Source organism: Acanthopagrus latus, chromosome 9 (genome assembly GCF_904848185.1).
Source record: "Acanthopagrus latus isolate v.2019 chromosome 9, fAcaLat1.1, whole genome shotgun sequence".
Lineage (NCBI taxonomy): Eukaryota > Metazoa > Chordata > Actinopteri > Spariformes > Sparidae > Acanthopagrus > Acanthopagrus latus.
In genome coordinates this window covers 7,766,463-7,785,441 of record NC_051047.1, presented here as the reverse complement: position 1 = coordinate 7,785,441, position 18,979 = coordinate 7,766,463, and the positions used below count along the sequence as shown (strand labels likewise).

Below are 18,979 nucleotides of genomic sequence, written 5' to 3'. Positions count from 1 at the left end.
CTGTAAATCAAATACAATTCAACATTTGAATACAACTTTCTCCATTAAATAAAACTGTTTTCTGTCTTCACTGAGAGCAGAGCATGATTTGTCCATTTAGAAATGTTGTGTTGAAGAGAATGAGACAAGGAAACACTTTATGGCGTTCATTTTTTCATTAATTAGACTTTTCTGTACATATTCTCACAGTAAGCACATTTTGAAACGAAAACAAAAAGTAAAATAGGAAGGTGGCTGAAATCCACCAATTCATACCTGAGCCATGTAGGGTTATTATACTGCAGCAAGAGGGTAACATAGTATTGCCCGGCCCTCCTCTTCTTCACTGGGGGGGAACTTTAGAAACACATTCAGAAAAAGAGCATTCAGAGAACAGATTAAATCATTTAATCCTAAACATTTCATCGTTAATTTCAATATGCAAGGCTGTTTTTGTTACGTGATTGTTATCTTGATTTTTCACACACTAGTTTGGTTTGGTTCTAGTTTGGTTCCATGAAACTAGTTTAAAATGTTTCTGGAACTGTTGTCAACAAGTCATCAGGACTAAACCTGCAAATCTGCAGATTACTGACAATTAACTGGATCATGACAATGACATTTTGGGTGAACGTGAAGTAGTTTTCAAATACAATTAGAGACAAGAGAGGCAGATGACTAAAGCGCATCAGGAATTGTAATGTAAAGATGAGAGGACAGGACATCAGAGATAGACATCTGACATCTGCGTGGATCACACAGGGATTTCTGTTTTAACAGCAGCTCTACCTCGACCTATAATGAATCTGTTTAACTGCCACAGTTTCCAACTATTATTATGTCATTCTGAGAAGATCACTTAACACTTAAAGCTCATCTGTACTTCATGTCCTTTACAGAGACGTACATATATATTGTGAAATAATCTGGGAACCCTCACAATGTGTTTGAATTATAATGCATGTTCATGGGAGTGATGCTGCATCATTTATAACATACTCACAGGCACTTCAAAGGTCTGAAATGCTGGACCGTCTTGATCGTAAACTTGTCTTGTGAATAAGAACGACAAGTATGCAGGATATATCTAAGATAATGACAGAAAATGTCTGACTTTCAGGGATAGCAATATCCATGGGTCCACTTGCGATGTTGCCAAAGGGGGACTGGCTTTTTGTTATGTGACTGAGTGTCACGTGAATGATGGAGACTGGGTGAGAAAGAGAGATATCCAGATCAAACATCAGTAATGCTCGGGTTGTGCTCATGAATGTCCCTGAATATCTTAGTTTCCACTGTCCGAAAACTACCACCGTTTCTCTATCATCACATGAACAGAGGTTACAAAGGTGTAATTTACAATCCACTGTTAAACAATCTATGAACACTGTGAAATGAAGCATCCCTTTAAAATCTTGATATTTACAATATTAATGCGGGAATAATACAAATCTCAGATATATTTATTTAATCAAGACTGATTAAAATTTCGTCCCCAAAACTAAATAGTGCACCCTTAAATTTGATAAACAAAGTTAAGGAGATTCCACTTTACTCCTCAAAGATTTCTTACAGTGAATGTCTAAAATATATATTACCATCATCATCTAGGAAAAACCTAGATGAAATGTGTCATTTATTTGTTTTTATTTTTTTATGTAAGGTTTTTTTTTTTATTCATTATGTGCTTTTCTTTCTTTCTTTCTTTCTTTCTTTCTTTCTTTCTTTCTTTCTTTCTTTCTTTCCTTTTCTTGGAATAACATTATCAGGAAAAAATACTGAAAATGGGAAAAAGAAACATGTGACATGATGTCATGGTTTCCTTCATAAATCTTTAAAGCATAGTTATAAGTTTTAACAGGGGTGAAAGTATCTAATTACAATTACTCAGATTACTGTAATTAAAGGTGCTATTTGAAATTCAATATTTCTTGAGTGTCATTCCCAAACAATTATGCTCTGGGTTTCCCATCTAGTCAAAAACTGACGCTTTGGGATGGCGGGACATGTAGGCCGCCATCCAAGAGCATCTTTATTTAACCAAATGGACCGTTTAAAACCCTAATTCTCTCAGTAGTGTTTGAGAATAATATTAATACTAATTTGATTGTTTTAATAAGAGCCTACCAGTAGTTTCACTTGTTATAAAGTAAAATTTCAGTAATATTTCAGTAATTTGTAGCGGCTTGTATCCGAGCAACACATCTCAATAGTCTTTCCACCACTGAGTTTTAATAATTATCAATAATTAAAGTGTTAGTGGTTAAAGGTGCAATATGGAAGAATTGGCCACCTGTCAAATTTGTTCTCGAAATAAACAGGGGCAGCATTTCAACAGAATAACAGCAAACAACAGCTGCAGCTGGCTAGCTTGGTTAGCCGTGCAACTAGCTGTCCCGACTGCTCTGCTGTTGGTAGTTGGTGCGCATGCCTAACTAGTATACCTCTCAACACAATACACAGATATCACAAAATCAAAATTGTTATATCCCCACAGTCTTTTGAAACTTTTGATTTGGACTGTTTTCAATTCTTACATATTGCAACTTTCATCAAAATAAGTTTCTGTATTTAGTCATATACATTATATTTTTATCCTGTCTGATAAGTGATTAAATTATGTTCTGACTGGTGTATGTAAAACATGAATAACCTTGTGTATATAACTACAAATTGTGTCTGATACACATCATTTATTCTAAGTCTGTAGTGTAATATCGAAACGCTACACGGAACCTTTGTCCGGTAGCCTCAGTTGCACTCAGGGGACTTTATCACTGACGGACTGTCAAAATGACATAGTGGTAAACACAGTAAGGTGAGTCTCGATTTATGTTTTCCAGCTTTAGAATGACACCGGTTCCGCCAGCAGACAATTCCCATACAGGTCCACTGATACATGATCGTTGTGTCTTGAGTGAGCAAACAGTTTCATCGTGTCCGGAAGAGACATTGCTCAAGGATGGAGAGGGGCTAGCGATAGCTGCTAGCTAGCTAGCTCTCATCAGCTGTGGCTAAAAACAGGCCCTATTCAGTTGGCTTTCAGAATAGTTAATCGACTTCACATATGTAGCCATGAACGGTGTGTGTATCGTGACAAACAAGACTTGTTAGCGATCTAGCTCGCGTGGTATGTTAATGTTGCTAGCTGAAAGGCTGACCGTGGCTTCACCTCTGTCAGTGTTTACTGCTGAGATGCTGACTGTGTTTATGGATAAAGGAGCTGAAGCCAACACAAACAACAGCACTGAGGCTGAGGCTGTGGTCTCCCATGTCTTCATTTCATTCTCCTAACCCCAACCCTGAACTTAATCGGTATAATTTTGTAACGCCACTCAAGCATTTACTGTAAGAGTAAATAAGCTAACCAGCGTCTTCATGTAAGCTGTTACTGCCTATTTTAATAGTTCTGGTTACATTTTATGGTTGGTGACGTTCAAGTTTGTTCTCAGAACCAGGAGACGCAAACAGATACAAAACATGAAAAAACACTGTAAAAATTGTACAGGTGTGTGAAAACAGCATAGTAAGTCAAGACAGGAATATATTTTAACACACACATACGCATGAAGTAGCAATGTAAATGGTATAATGTGTGCACATCGATGCTAAGTAAGCTGTGCCAGAAATAAACCAGAAGACCAGAGGGTGTATTGTTATGGAGAAAAAGCTGATGGACTTGCATGTCTTTGGCACTTTTCCAGCCTGCTGACTGCGTTTTCAACACCTGTCAGGCGAGAGGTTATAAGCTTTTGTTTGTTAAAAGGCAGAATTACTGCAGTTATAATTGTTGAGTAGAGTTCAAAACTCCAAGCAGTTTCAACCTGAATATGAGATCAGAAAAGCATTAAAGATAGAATTTGATAATTATTTGTTGTGGTGAATTTAGGGACAAATGAGACAAGAGTGGTACCTCTTTTTTTTTTTTTTTTTTTAAAAACACAACATTTTCTTGTAAGTGCAGTAAATTTGCTGGCTTATCAAAATCTCATTGTTATTTTTTTAAAGCACCAATAGTCGTCCCTACAATATTGTCTACAATATTGTTGCAAAATCAGTATTGAGGTATTTGGTCGAAAATATCATGATATTAGATTTTGTTGCCCAAGAACAGAGTGTCAGAGCTCTGATTGCTCCCGACATCTCAGATTTTGTCAGTGAGCAAAATATAGTATTGTAAAATAACGGACTAAAACAAAATGGAATATCAGTCTGCGTAGAATTAGATACATTTTGGCAAGAGTGATGAAAGTGAAACTGGGGTAGTATCTACCGGACAGAGTCAATCAAATCAGTAGTTAATGGACTGACTTTTGTTAATCTGGCTGTCCCATATTTTACACAGACTTTCATTTCATTCCGAGTGTGAGTATTGTTATCTGTGCCTTTCCAACTAATATTGGCTGTATTTGCTGGACAGCATGTGTGAGTCAGCAGGAGTTCTGTGGGAAGCTCGATGATTAACTATCTTGATGACTATCTCTGCTGACGATGCCCAGTTAGGTCATACCAGTGCTGTATCCTTAGGCAGATGATGTCATGTTAAAAAGGCAATATAAATGAATCAGTTTTAGCAGTCGGTACTACAGCAAAGCTGCTACGCTTGTGTTTTTTTGAACCAACGCAACTAATTGGGAAATGTTTGACTCCACTTAATTATCATGACACATATAAACAAACTGCATAACTGCTAATAATATGTCATTTATTACTGTGATTTCCCCCTTATTTCCACTTTTGAATTTTGTGTTTCTTCATCGATTCATGATATTTGAGTTGATTTTAGATATGAGTTGACTGTGACTGAAATTGTGAAAATGACAAAAAACTGATTAGGGCAGTAATGTTGTTTCTGTTTACCAGCAGTAAATTTCCTAGTGCTATGCAGTCCTGGACTGTATGGTCTTACCTGTGGAACTATAATGCATTTAAGTTAATAAACGTCACAATAAAATCCCCAAAGACAACAGGGATATCTATGATAATGTCCTCCTTTGTATCCTCAACAAACTATCGCTGATGAATTGTAAATATTCAGTGTATCGCTCAACCTCACTGGAAATTGAATTGCAGTGACGCAATGGTCTTTAAATAATTCATATATGGAGAAAAGTAAAAGAGGCTGAGCTGTGGAGGGGCAGAAAATCAATGAGGGCCAGAAAGCAGACATGACAAAGACGGAGATATAGAAAGAGAAAGAGAGACAGACAGAGAGAGAGAGAGAGAGAGAGAGAGGGAGAGAGAGGAGTGGAGAGAGTCAGAAGAGACAAGCAGATGGATGGGAACCCCACCCAGGCCTGCTTCCTCTCTGTCTACTCAGTCCAGTGATAAGCAGCAGAGGAGGAAGTGGAGTATTATTTCATCAGGACATGTGAGGGAGGACGATCGTTTCTGTTTGCTGAGGAGAAACCTGTCGATGAAATCTGATGAAGATGCTGGAGGTTCGTAGGTGGTTTGTTGCTTGAAGTTGTTAAACTAGTTCTGATAAAGAAGCCCTTCTTTATCCGAACCTTTCTCTCGCCAAAGCTTATATGTAAATTGTAAGAAATTGTGTGGAGTGGGTCTGTTTTTATATATAAATGAATCACGTTCTTACTGTCAGGTGTTTTTCCATTCTTTGTGTTTGCTCTGCCTGCTTCCTCTTCACTATTTCCTGTTTCTCTCTATTCTTCGTCACAGTGAAGCCACAAACCTGATGACCTCACAGCCACCCGATGGGCCAGAAGAGAACAAATATAAAGTTGATGGTTAATTTTGACTCAACATCTGTCAGACTTTGTCTCCATCCCCTCAGTCCCTCATCTCAGTCTGAGCTGAGGGATGTAGTTTGCCACCCAAATTGGCTTATTTCTGGGCTGCCTGTTCTGTTCAGCCTTGGCATTAAGCCACAGTAGCCTTTCCTCTAAGAAGTAGCAGACATCCCCTCCAGAGCTGGAGGCACTCCATTCAAAGGAGGTTGCAGGTTGTGAAGACTGCAGGCATCTCGGATCTATTACCTGTTCCTGGCTTCATCATACTTTGAAGACCTGTATTTGACCAGCTAGTTTGGCTTGGTGGAAATGTGGATTCTTCTAACTAGGTTTTTGCCCCAATTTTTGAAAACCATCTACTTGTGAGAATTCTTGTTGACGGCCCAGCCATGGAGGGTCTTGAGCAGCTCGACATGGTGGGTGACATCAGTCCGGCTCTTGAGGCCACCGAAGACTTTATCCACTGCATGGACGGGATGCAAGGCCAAGGTCCGAGCCAAGCTCAGACAGGGACCCTCCAGCCCAGCAGGCAACCCAAGCAGCTGCAGGAGGTTTCCAGTGCTGCACTAGGGAAACTGAGCTCTAGTGGCGTGTGGAGCCTACTGGCTGGAGAGCAGCCAGAGGTGGGGCCCCTGGGCCTGGCCTGGGCTGACAACTTCAGTGTGTTGGGGCTCGGTATGGGCCTGAGGCATGGCAAGAGAAGCCGAGCGCGCTCCACCAACGACCTGGCAGCCCATACCAAGGAGTGCACCAACAACGCCGCCAACTCCTCATCTAACTCCGTCTTCAAGAAGGGACACAACCGGTCCAGGTCAGACGTCAACTATCGGCCATCTGCATACACAGACAATGGTCTGCCAACTGTGGATTGCAACACGCTGAAGAACATGATCCTCAACCACCAGCAGGAGGGTAAGTTGACATCCTCGGTGTGAGTCTCTGTGTGAACTGATGTAGGAAGTGGATGTTAGGAATTTGTTAGTCAAAATCTTTCAGGTGGTTACGCAATTAATCATTTTTGATATTTTGTACATGATGGATAGTGGACCAGGTAAAAGAAATAACTAAGATTTGTGATATTGGACTATAATCATACAATTGGCTTGGTTTGACTTGACAAAACAAGCAATTTGCAGATTTACATTTAGCTTTGGGAAATTTGGATGGTCAATGAGTATTGCTTAATTTTTTGTGTAAATGATTTATTAAAAATCATCAACAATTTATTATGAAAGTAATGTGACACAGATGTTTCACATGGTAAATTCACATTTTGTTTTTACATTTGCACATTGTTAGGGATTTTGCTTTTGCTTATAGACAGTTGAGGTCAAATGTTTACACACACTTAAAGAACATGACCTCCTGATTTCTACAGCTCTAATTTTTCTGTGATGGAATGAGTGCAACACATACTACTTTGTGACAAAAAAACATTCTTGAAATTTGGTACAATAGTGAATTTATTATAGGTCTTCTGAAAATGTGACTAAATCTGCCTGGTCAAAAATATACATACATTTGGAGCAAAGGCTTCTTTTTTTGCATGGCCTCTCATCGCACTGCGATGCAAAACACACTTGACTATGGACACTGACACCTGTCTTCCTGCAGCTTCTGATTCATTGCAGACTTATTTTGGTTGACTCTTGACCATCCTGACCAATTTTCCCTCAGCAGCAGGTGACGGTTTGTGTTTTCTTTCTGGCTATGGCTCTGACACAACTGTGCCATGCACTTTATACATATAAAGTGTTGGTACAACTGATCTTGGGACCTGTAACTGCTTTGAAATGGCTTCTAGTTATTTTCCTGACTTGTTCAAATCAATAATGGTCTTTTTTTTAGATGAATGCTGAGCTCTTTGGACTTTCCCACTGTAGCGTTTGTGGCTGAAACAAATGGGTGTATCTGACAAGCCCCATTAAAAATATTTGATTGAATTGACAAAATATTCGATAATTACCTGAACTGATCCTTCAAGTTAGTGTAAGTATATTTTTAACCAGGCAGATTTGGTAACATTTTCAGGAGACCTATAATTAATTCATCATTAAACCTTACTTCATGAATGTTCTTCATTGGCACTGAAGACTGCCATGATAAACATTTTCTTTACACGTGTATGTAAACTTCTGATCACCACTGTTGCTAAAATCTGAATTTCCCTGGTTGTATTTAGCCTTTGTGGCAGGGTTGAAAAAAAACTGGCACTTTGTCCTGGAAATATTGTATGATAACATCATTGTTATGCGTTATCTTCACTTTGGATTGGCTAATGAAACTGGAGCACCATTTCAGTGAAGGCTTGATGCTGTAGACTTTTCAAAATGTGTATTTAATACAAAAATACCATTGTGTTGATGTGATGACAGAAGTGTAAGTGGCAGACATATCAACACCAGCACAAATCTGCAGCTATCATTAAAACTAAGTAGAAAAATATATGCTTTCTGATCTGCCTTTAATCGCATTAGATTTGCCTAATTGGGCCTTTCTGGAATGAGGGCCATCGTTGATTAAACTCATGAAAGACGATGTCAAGCCCTCTGGTAACCAACTCATTAAATTTGAAGTAATTCTTCCAGTCCCTACCTGTTACAAACATGCACACCTCCTCCTTCTGTACCCTGGTATTGACTGTCCATTCACTGGGAAGCTTTCTCAGCCTTTGAGAGTCTTTTGGAGAACAGAAGTCCTGCACTATTTATCCGGCAGCCCAGGCCATACGCTGTACTTACGCTGAAGCATCCTCAGAGCACGCAATAATGATAGAAGATGATAATAAGTTGAAATGACACAGCTGTGCTATGACAGTCAATCTTCAGGCGCACACACACACGCGCGCGCACACACACACACACACACACACACGCCATTTGTTTGTGTGTTTTGGCCATCTGAAGGCCTAAGGAGATCCTAAGGGATCCTGAGGGATAATAGCCTGTAATCCTGTCAGCAAATGGACTCAAATGAGGCGAGAGAAGAAGCAACCCAATTACCCGCCCCCTGATACTGGCAGGATTATTTAGTATTAGCATATGTGTGAAAAGGCATCAGGCTATTTAGTTTGGCTTGGCCTGTATTGAAAGCAGAGAAGTAGGAAGAGAAGGGCGGTAATAAGGAGAAGGCAGAGTGAATTAGCTCGGCCTCGCTATGTCTCTTCATTCACATTAAATTTTTTCTTTTTTTTTTCCCGCCTGCTTGCCTTCCCATTTGTGACAGCTGGGGATGTTTCGATACACAATAAAATATAAACTTCATATGTTTTATAACATTGAACATGCTACATTAATCTTTTTACATACGATTGTTCTTGTAAATAATAGGTCTGTTTTTGGATGCACATTTGGTTACGAGCATTTCTCAAAAAGATTATTTTTGTTGAAAAATCAGAGTCCAACAACACAGAGTTTAGGCGTAATGTGAAATATGCACCCGCACCTCAGTCTGTAGAGAGAGTAATGACACCTTAAGCTTGTATACAGACAAGCAAACCTGGTAATGCACCATGTTCGCAGCAGAATTACAGAACCACTGAAACCTTTACATATAATCATCTGGTACTAGACCTCTGAACTGGTATCTATATGGGAGGATAATGAAAAATACTGTATGATTTAACATTCACTAATGTTAAATGGAAATTATAAATTAACTGTATTTAATGCTTTTCTAGACTACCAATCAGTCAAAACGCGAGGTGCCGGCCTACACATGAGGAGCAACACAGTGCTTTCTATCCAAAGCACCACACTGTGTTTGTATTCTCAGCCACACACTGATGGAACAACCATCTGGAGCTATTATGGGGTTCAATACCTACTCTGCCTCCAGAGCCACAGCCAACTCTTAGATTGAACAGTTGGTCAATCAACAAAATATTAATGACCAAAAGATGCTGCTAAATGAGCAGTTGTTTAATTCGTTTATCAAACATAATGGCCTAATATTTGCTGGTTCAAGCTACTAAAATATAAGTATTTACTGCTTTTTCTTTGTTTTTATTGTGATCTGAATGTCTATGTGTTTTGGAATTAAGTTCTGAAGTAAAGCAGTTGGAAGATGTCACGCTTGGGTCCTGGTCACTGTGGCATATTCAGGTCTTTTAAAGACCAAAAAAACAGCAGGTAGTATTGAATATGTCATAAAGAAAACAACAATGCAGAAAATGGTTAACAGAGAGCAGCTGACTTTGTATGACAGTTACCTGCAGTAGCTGTGGTCAGACTTCTGGGCTGCAGGTGTGCTGTGTGTAAAGCGGTAGTCCAGCAGGAATTTAGAGAGAAAGCAGAACAAAGCAAAACTCCTGGACGATAGATAGTTTTTATTTCATTATAATCGAGTCTTGTGCTGCAGAATACTGAAATGAATGCGGTATGGTGTTATGGTAACAAAGAAGCATAGATTGTTTCTTTTGTTAAAAGAATTTTCTTTCATTTTCTTCTCACTGTATTCACTCAAGTTTGACCACTGTGTTCTTTCTGGTCCATGTTGATCACTGACACATATACAAATAGCGAATGTACATGTTTCACAAAGTACAGTACGGGTACAATCAATTAAGTGTGGTCTCATCTAAGATAGCTGTCCAAAGCAGTTTCAGTTGTTTTCAGTAGATGTGTCTGTTTTTGGTTTTTTTTGGTTTTTTTTTGTTTTTTTTCCACTGCTGCCTTCCTTTAGTAATGAAACTCAGCAGAATTTGTTCTGGTTACGGTTGCATCTTCATCATAGTTTGCGCTGCGTTGAATCAGTGTGCTTCTGTTAATGTTCATTTGCATCTTTGTGCTGACTGGGTGTTCATACTTCCCCTGTGCTTCAGTTCCTGATGTATCTGAACGCACTGAAGCACGTCATTCATGACATGACACACATCCCCCCCCCCCCCCAGTTCTGGCATTACTCAACCAGGGGATTTAACAGTTTATTTAGTGAGGTTGGTCTATAGAGTATGTTTTTAAGTCTCCAGCTGTTTGGTGGACTATAAGTGCTACATTACAGAATGAATATTGTACTGTACCTGTGTGTGGCTGCAGGGGCCTTTTCCTGCTTTATCATCTGCAGTCTATAAGTGGTGTGGTTTCCAGGAAGTGGTGGGAGTCTGTTAGATTGGAAAATGGCACGTAATATTATGATTGGCGGTGCTGGATAACTACGTTGCAGCGCTGAGAGAAAAGTGTTAATTCCAGTTGAAGGCCTGTATGTGTATGTTAGACTATCACTAGAGTGTGATGTCAAAACCTACCAGGTGTAGATGAAGGCTAATTGAACAGAGCAGTTTTCCCCGCCACAATGCCTAATTCTCATTTCGACCCTCCCAAGCGTGAAGACTGCCAATCAGCCAGACCTGACTCCAACCCAACTTATTTGCATTTTCATTTGTTCCTTTTGGCAAAAAGGTTTGTTAACATGCAGAGTCTGAGACCTAGAGTGACACCACGTATGCTGCCGTTTTGATAAGATTGATGAGGCACTTGACTCAACAGCGTCTACTTAACTGGAGCTGTGAAGGATTAAGCTTTGCCTTTTCCCTCCTTGACTCATTTAGCATGTTAAAGAAACAAAATGCAATATCTGCCAATTAGACTGCTGCTGTGGGGGTTCACAATTAAATCAGATTGTGTGGATTGCTTAGGGGTTTGGAGGAGGTGACTGTTGTTATTTTTAAGTAAACCTGCCTACCAATTACCAGACATTTATATAGGAAGGATACAACTTTGCAAAATTACACTGCAAAGCTTTTCATTTTACATTAGATGTCCAGGCTACATTAACAATTGTTTCAACATAATTTTAGTATTTCAATGTAAAGCAGGTCCGAACTTAATGTTGAAATAAAGAGGCAGAGAGGAAGATTACTTTCTAAATAATAATATTAAAAAAAAAAAAACTTTCCCCATTATTAACAGAATTTATCTTAGTCTTATTTTAGATGTATTTTGACATGTAAATCATTTGTGGACAGCTCACAGAAAAGGTCACAGGCATTTTTGCTGACCTGTCTTAAGTCCACAACATTCAGCAGTTTTTCACCAGTTTCATGCTGTTGGTTGAGATTGTAACACAACAGGAACCTTTGAGAATGGTGAAAATGTACTTGTATCTTGTATATATGTTGCTTAGTTTGAGGTGAAGTTTATTGCACAAATGTGAAACATTTTAAAATCAGCATATCTATCTCAAAATGTATTTATGTACTGGTCCCCAAAACCTAGTATCCATCAAGACAGATCTGTTATAGTTAGCTTTACCGTCACTTTCTACCCTTACCAGTGTATTAAGTGTTTTGTGAATACAGTAGTTGCTGGAATAAGTGCTGGCTGGCATCTGATAGTTATTTTTAGGTATGTTTGAGACTGGGCAGTTAATGCATCATAGCTCACAATAAAGGTTGCTCTAGCAGAGGTCACGCCTGTTGTCTGAGTGTAAACCGTCCTTAATCAAGAAGAAAAGACACATTATATCACTAGGACAGACATAAATGAGGGTAAAACAAACCTTCTGAGTAGCAGACAGTTGTTCCATTGACGTTAAGATTAGGAAAGTGGGACATTTTGCAGAGTGGCCTCTGGAACAATATGGTTTCTTCCTGTCTTGGTGACAAGAAACACTTGTATAGGATCTCCTAAGAAAATATTCTCCCCAAGCCTCTGATTAGCCTCACATGATAGACCTTTGTATATGAGCCACCCTCAAAAGATCAACAATACAATTCATTGCCATCGATTTAGACTTGATGTCCAAAAATGTCACTTGCTTGATTGAAAAAGCTTGAGTCTTGCTCCTTCATGTACAGTAGGATGACTGTTCTCAGCTTGAATCAATAGCAATTACACTGGATTCTAATGGAGACCCTGGGTCATGGCAGACAGCATAAAAACGACCATAGACATTTTTTACACTCCCTGTGCAGCATTACATACACTCTAACATTGATCCATATCTTCCAAACTTGGGCTGACATGATATTGTATTTCCACTGGAGAGTTATTGTGGCCAAGATAATTCGTGCTAATAATATTTTTGCAATATATCTACAGATATTTTTTGAAAAAATGCTCTTAGTGAAATTCAACCTTTACTCTGAAAAAAACTAAACAACAACCGATATAACACGCAACAAACAAATGAACAACATTCATTATGCGCGTGAAGGGAGGTGGAGAGTCCCAAGTCTATGTAACTGTGTCTGTCATTTGACATGAAATCAATAAATAGCAGCCACAGATGAGATCCATGACACACTCTAGCTAGTTTGAGACGCTCTGGGTTCTTAACATGATAATCATGTGTCTATTATTAACACAATATCACTATTACATTTTTCGAATATCACAGTTATTGTCGTTACCAGTTATAAGCAACACCCCCTGTTCCAAACACTTCTCCACCACAGATCAAAATAAAGAGAACTCTGTGGTTCCCTTTGCTCTCATGTACATTTCTTCAGTGGCTCATTTAAGCAGTGTAAATAAAAATATAACAATTAACCTGAGTGTGGCATTTGTTGTGAGGGTTAGGGTTAGTTTTCCACCACTGATAATGTTTGGCCATCGAGTATGATGAAGTTGAGCAACTTCTTAGTAGTCCCTTTTATCTTTCACGTTGTCTGCCGGGAGTTTACCTTTTGGAATGACTCCAGAAGTGATTCCTGGCGGCTACTTTCCTCTTTCTGCCCCCCAGCTAAAAATTCCTTGCACTCTTTCACATGATGCTTCACATTTTGCTGCCTTGTTTTGCAGTGTTTCCAGTGTAGAATATTTCCACACAGTGGACATGTTGGCTAGCAACATCGCTGCTCAGTGCTAGCCTGCCAGCTGGCTGCAAACTGTGGAATGGATTTCCTGAACGGGGGCGTGTCTCATAACTCTGTGTCTCATTGAGCCACGCCTCCGTTCAGAAAATCCATTCCACAGTTTGGAGCCAGCTTGCAGACTAGTTTGCAGGAATCACTTGTGGAGTCATTTCAGCAGACAATGTTAAAGCACAGACATGGCTCATGGATCAGAAATCTCCAAAAGTTTGATTGGAAATTTCCGATCCGTGAATTACGTTGGTATCGGAATCGATACAAATACTAGATCAGGTCAGCTCCATCCCTACTTTTCAGTACCCCTCCTGTTTTACAGGGCAGCTGGATTTGAGAGATTGTACAAGAATCCACCTTGTTAGACTTCAAATTCTGCAGCTGTGTCTGAACCACAGTGGTTGAAATACTTTTTAGATAATTCCAAGGAACAAACTGTCTGGCGGCACGTCTGGTTAACAGTCACCTGGATCCAGTGGCAAGGTATTAGTATCAGAATAGTCACAAAAGGCACATATTAAAGATATGATAGTGTCAGACCTGTTATTTGTGCCCACTGAAGATTAGCTGACTTGCATCAGAGGGAGGGTATTTATTAAGAATAAAACAGCTGGTTGTCTTAAGTGTTATTTTCAAGAATTCAGACTTCACTCACACTCATTTTCCCTCCTCTGTATCGTTTTCCAGCTGATAAAAGCAGCAGCAGCAGCAACGTGGTGAAGCAGGGTCAGATGGAGCAGCGTGAGGGGCCCCGGGGTCGCTGGACACCCTGCCATGTCGAGCTGACTCCCTGTGAGCTCCGGCTGTACACTCTGGACAGCAGTGCCAACCGCCAGCTGGGCACTGCCTACTCTCTGTCACACTGCCAGAGCGTCATCTCACCAGCACCGTGCAGCCAGCCAGGTCAGATCACTCAACCCGTCGATCAACGCACGCTCCAGGCTTTGTTCTTCAACAGCACGCGTCTCCAGCTGAGGGCGGCAAGCCAATGGGAAGCCATGGAGTGGAGACGGCTGATGTGGGAGAAGGTGCAGGCAGCCAGACCTGTGAGGCAGGAGAACCGCCAGCGTAAGACCGGAGTGGAAAGCCAACAGGTCGCCAAGTTTCCTGCACCCATGTCACCCTCCTCTTCGTCCTCTCCATCGGGGCTTGACACCCGGCCTGATGGTGAGAGCGACATCCCCACCTCATCAGAGCCGACACCGCTGGACTCTGGTGTCCTGAGCAGACCCACAACCCTGCCACTGTTCACCCAGCACTCCCAGGACGTCCTTAAAGCAGGTCTGCTCCATCAGCTGGTGGATCAAAACAACTGGCTGGCCTTCACCTTCGTCCTGACCAGATCTGCTCTCCGGGCCTTCCCCACTGAGGGCCGAGGGCCTGTCTCCCAGCCTGTCCTCCAGTACTCCCTGGCCTCCTGCCTTGCCGTGCAGCATGACCAGGAGCCAGAGAATGGAGAGACATGGACAGATAGAGGGGACTGCTTCCAGGCAGTTTTCCCCAAAGAGGTGCTCAGACTTCGGGCAGACGATCAGCTCAAGGCGCAGGAATGGGTGGAGGCTCTGCGGGAGGTCGTCGGAGCACAAAGACCTGCCCAAGAAGAAGGGGGAGAATCGGGAGAAGGCGCTCCAGGCCTCCTCCAGGGAGTGCTGTTGCGATCAAAACCATCCAGGGAGAGGAGACAGCGGGAGGCCCAGAGAGCCAAGCGGCAGTCAGTCACCACCAGTTTCCTCAGTATTCTCACCTGTCTGGCTGTGGAGAAGGGCCTCACTGCTCAGAGCTTCAAGTGTGCAGGTAAATGACCAAAACACACACATATACACACGCGCAGACCCAGGAACTGTTTACATGGCAAGCATGAGAGCCATTACATATTAGCTGCGTTTTGCTCCATTTTCCTCTTTTCTTTTAGCCTAATTAACTTGTGTATACATTGGTCGCATTATTCCAACATAAACTTAGCCACAAGTTATAAATTTCAATATACCATCTAGAATCTCAAGGCTCTTAATCAAACAGATTCCCTAAACACTGTGTCGAATGTATTCAGACAAATTAACACACTGGGTGTGTTTTAGGGATAGACCGAGTTCCATCCTGGCTGATTATTTGGACCAGTATTCAACACTTTCTGAATATCTGGATCAGTGTTTGTGTCCTACTGATGATAAAATGTATTATTTAAAAAATGCAGTACTTTGGTTCTCATATGGTATTATTTGTCCATCTGTGGACACCAGGCTGTGGTCTCACACAATGTCCTGCCCACAACAATATCTGACTGATTACACGTCAGGAGTCATAGTCATAGTCATCAGCACTGAATAATCAGAACCTGCAAAGTCACGGATAACTGGTGAGTTATCAAATAAATTTAGTGGAGTGGAAGTATAAAGTAGCAGAAAAAGGAAATACTCAAGTAAAGCACCTCAAAATTGTACCACAGCACAGTACTTAGTGCATTGTTACTCTAAATTTTGACACTAAGATTTGTTTTGTTACTGCAAATATAGATCAACTCTAAATATTAGTTGTCTGTCTCCTTGACAACTAGTAATTGCTTATAGTATTTGCCCTGAAAAAATGCATATTGTTTCGATCCCTAGTTTGTTTGTTTGTTTGTTAAGGCGAAAGCAAGTAGAGCAGCAAATTGATAGTTGTCAAAGAGTGTGAAATTAGTGAAAAGGTCAGTTGCTTTGTTATGAAAATGAATAATCTTAGAAATTCTCTCTCTCTCTCTCTCTCTCTCTCTCTCTCTCTCTCTCTCTCTCTCTCTCTCTCTCTCTCCCAATCCAATCTTGTTGCAATGTCACAACAAAATGCTCGTCCTGCTCGTACAGATGTGGTAAATTCAGGTTTGAAAGGTTTGTAAAAACAACCTTCTACTGTCATGGAGCAAGAAGAACATTTTGAATGTAGGAAGGATGCTGTTTCTTTGAGTACATCCACCTTTTCCTGTCAGTCAGCGGTTTTGGGTGTATTTAGTCTGTACCCTTTTCATATCCTGAAACATAACAGCCTCTCTCCCTCCTTTATTAGTCCCCATGCCAGGCCCTTGGACAGCCCCATAAATGGCAGGCTGTGCTTTTACTCTCCCTGGGTGTGAAACGTGGGCTCCCTCTCTCTCTCGTAGGAGGGCTTTGAATAATAACCGCTCACCTCCCTTTTTATTTGTAACAACTGGCTTATTAATGCAGGGCTGTTTGAAAGGCCAGCTGAAACAGGAACAAGGACAGAGGCCGTCTGGGGGCAACTGATGATAATTGGTAGGCTTAAAGCGCTGGAGGAGAGGAAAATGGATGAATGAATGAATGAATGAGAACGGATGAAAGCAGCCGGGGATGCTACAGTGGTCAGGCTTGATCGTAGTTGTTTGATTGAAGGGTTTCTGGGGTAGAGCTTGACGGGAGGGACAGCTGGATACGTCCATTTTCTATACAGAGCACACCTCTACTCACTCAGTGCATTTGTTTTCCTCCCTTTCCTCCCTTTCTTTCTTTTCCTTTCACCATTTCATTCAGACTCACAGCCTCTACCTCTTTTTGTCTCTCTCTGTCCCTCATTCATTTGACTGTATCCCTTCTTAGTCTCCTGCAGTGTAACTCAGTAAGTTCTGAAAAAGTATTTTACACCATTCAAAATCAAGGCCTTAAACATGGTTTAATTCCAAACGTTATTGTTTGCGTTTTCTCTTTTTAGCTTTCTAATTTTCATTTCCATTTCATTTTAAGTTGGGAAATTGGTCTTTTTTGGACCCTGGAGAGTCATGATGGCAATTCTATTCTATTACTTTTATGTTTACTTTTAATTTAATACTGAAGCTTCAGCAGCTGAGATTGGAGAAACTCTGCATACAACAACTGTTACCCGGCTTCTTCACCAGTCAAAGCTTTATGGAAATAATTATTTTTCTCAGAAATATGGAAAAATCCCAACTCTTTTAGATCATAATATAACAGTGTGGCTCTATATCTGGTTAAAAGACAAATAACTCTGTAACTTGGAGGAGAGGACTAACCACCAAAACATGTTTGGCATTTCAGAACAGTGAACACCTTCACTCAGGAATTCAGACTGCTCCTAAATGAATAGATGTTAATTCTGACTACATTCAAATCATAGCATCTATATCAACAGTTGGTGATGGTGGTCGGGTCTTCCAGTCTTTCTAAATGGTGGACTCAACATACTCAAGATGAGTATTCTCCCCATGCTATTATATTTATTTCAGAATATCTCCTTGCCACCTCCACCAGACTTATTTTCTAGAATAAAGAAAATGACGCTCCAGGCTAGGATTGTTTCTTTTTTATATTTGCCTTATGATGGGGAGGGTTACAGTGCCCTTATGTGCTGTGGTATTACTGGGCAGCTCAATTAAGAATATTAATGTTTCACATCACTACAATTGAGTTTACAGCATGGAAGGATATTGAGTCATATTGAGACATACATATCTGGAGTCATGCAGTCCCTGCTGGTAATACATTAAGGCTTCTATGTTCGAAGTTTATCTCAGGCAGTAGCATTTGTCCATCCAAGTGCTGTCACCAAATGATGTGTGATGCACGGACTAAAGTATGTTGGAGGTTAACAACCTTACTCCTGACTTGTTAAGGCAGAATCGATGTCTGCGTTCCCAGAAAATTTTGATATTGTCAGTTAAATTCACTGATTGGGTGCCGCATGTAGCTTTGAGCCATCTGATCAACATCAGCGACCTGCTGAATCTCTCTTTGGACAGTCGGTAGAGGGCCACTGACAAACACCACAGTATCGAGAGATTAGATGTTTTATAAAATCTTGTTTCGATGCCTCCGGTTGTTGCTTTACAACATCAAAGGCCCCTGTGTGTCAAATAAGAGATTTTGCTGTTGGATGTTCAACAACGATGTTCAGTTCTTTCTGAGATGTCAGAGACCATATCGTTGGTAAAACAGAGTACTTTGGTGTTCTCCTTGCTGCAAAAGCTTTTTACCTCCTTCACAGCACCATCACCCACAATAAGGGTTTGAGGCCCGGTCATTAGCTCTCTCTGTATCACTTCACTTTTAGATTTGAGAGGCATTTCTGCTCTCTCGCATAAGATTCTATTTCTCTTTTCATCTACAACATGTACTGCAGCAGAGAAAATGTATTCACCCTCAACAGATGTACATGGAGCTGACATATACTTACCTGCCGCCTTAGCTAGGGCAGGGACCTAACCCTAACCAGGTCATCTTGGTTTTCTAATAAAGCAGTGAACTCTCATTCCTAGGGATTGTGGGTTTACTGAGGTAGCCAAGCACCTATAGAAATATATGGATACAACTACACACACCAAGCAATTAAGCAGTAATCTGGACATACATTATCCCGTTGTTGTAATCCGAACAGAGCAGATTGGCAAGGCCCCGTTGGCATGCGCTGAGAGAGGTGGGAAGCTCAAGTTCTGCCCCAT

The 18,979-nt window shown here is 40.7% G+C and overlaps 1 protein-coding gene across 3 annotated transcripts in view; it reads left to right on the top strand.

Moving 5' to 3' along the window:
- The first annotated feature begins 2,709 nt into the window (after positions 1–2,709).
- Positions 2,710–18,979, top strand: part of plekhm3 (pleckstrin homology domain containing, family M, member 3) — a 48,212-nt gene continuing 31,942 nt past the window's right edge. For 2 of the 3 annotated variants that reach the window (XR_005076951.1, XM_037109894.1), the window contains exons 1-3: positions 2,710–2,797; positions 5,659–6,641; positions 14,224–15,330. Coding sequence is in view for 2 of the 3 variants with exons in the window: in XM_037109894.1 (XP_036965789.1) it covers positions 6,119–6,641; positions 14,224–15,330 (1,630 nt within the window). In the remaining variant the exon portion in view is untranslated. Of the gene's footprint in view, positions 2,798–5,299; positions 5,421–5,658; positions 6,642–14,223; positions 15,331–18,979 lie in introns of all 3 variants that reach the window. The other variant, XM_037109895.1, reaches the window with a different exon arrangement.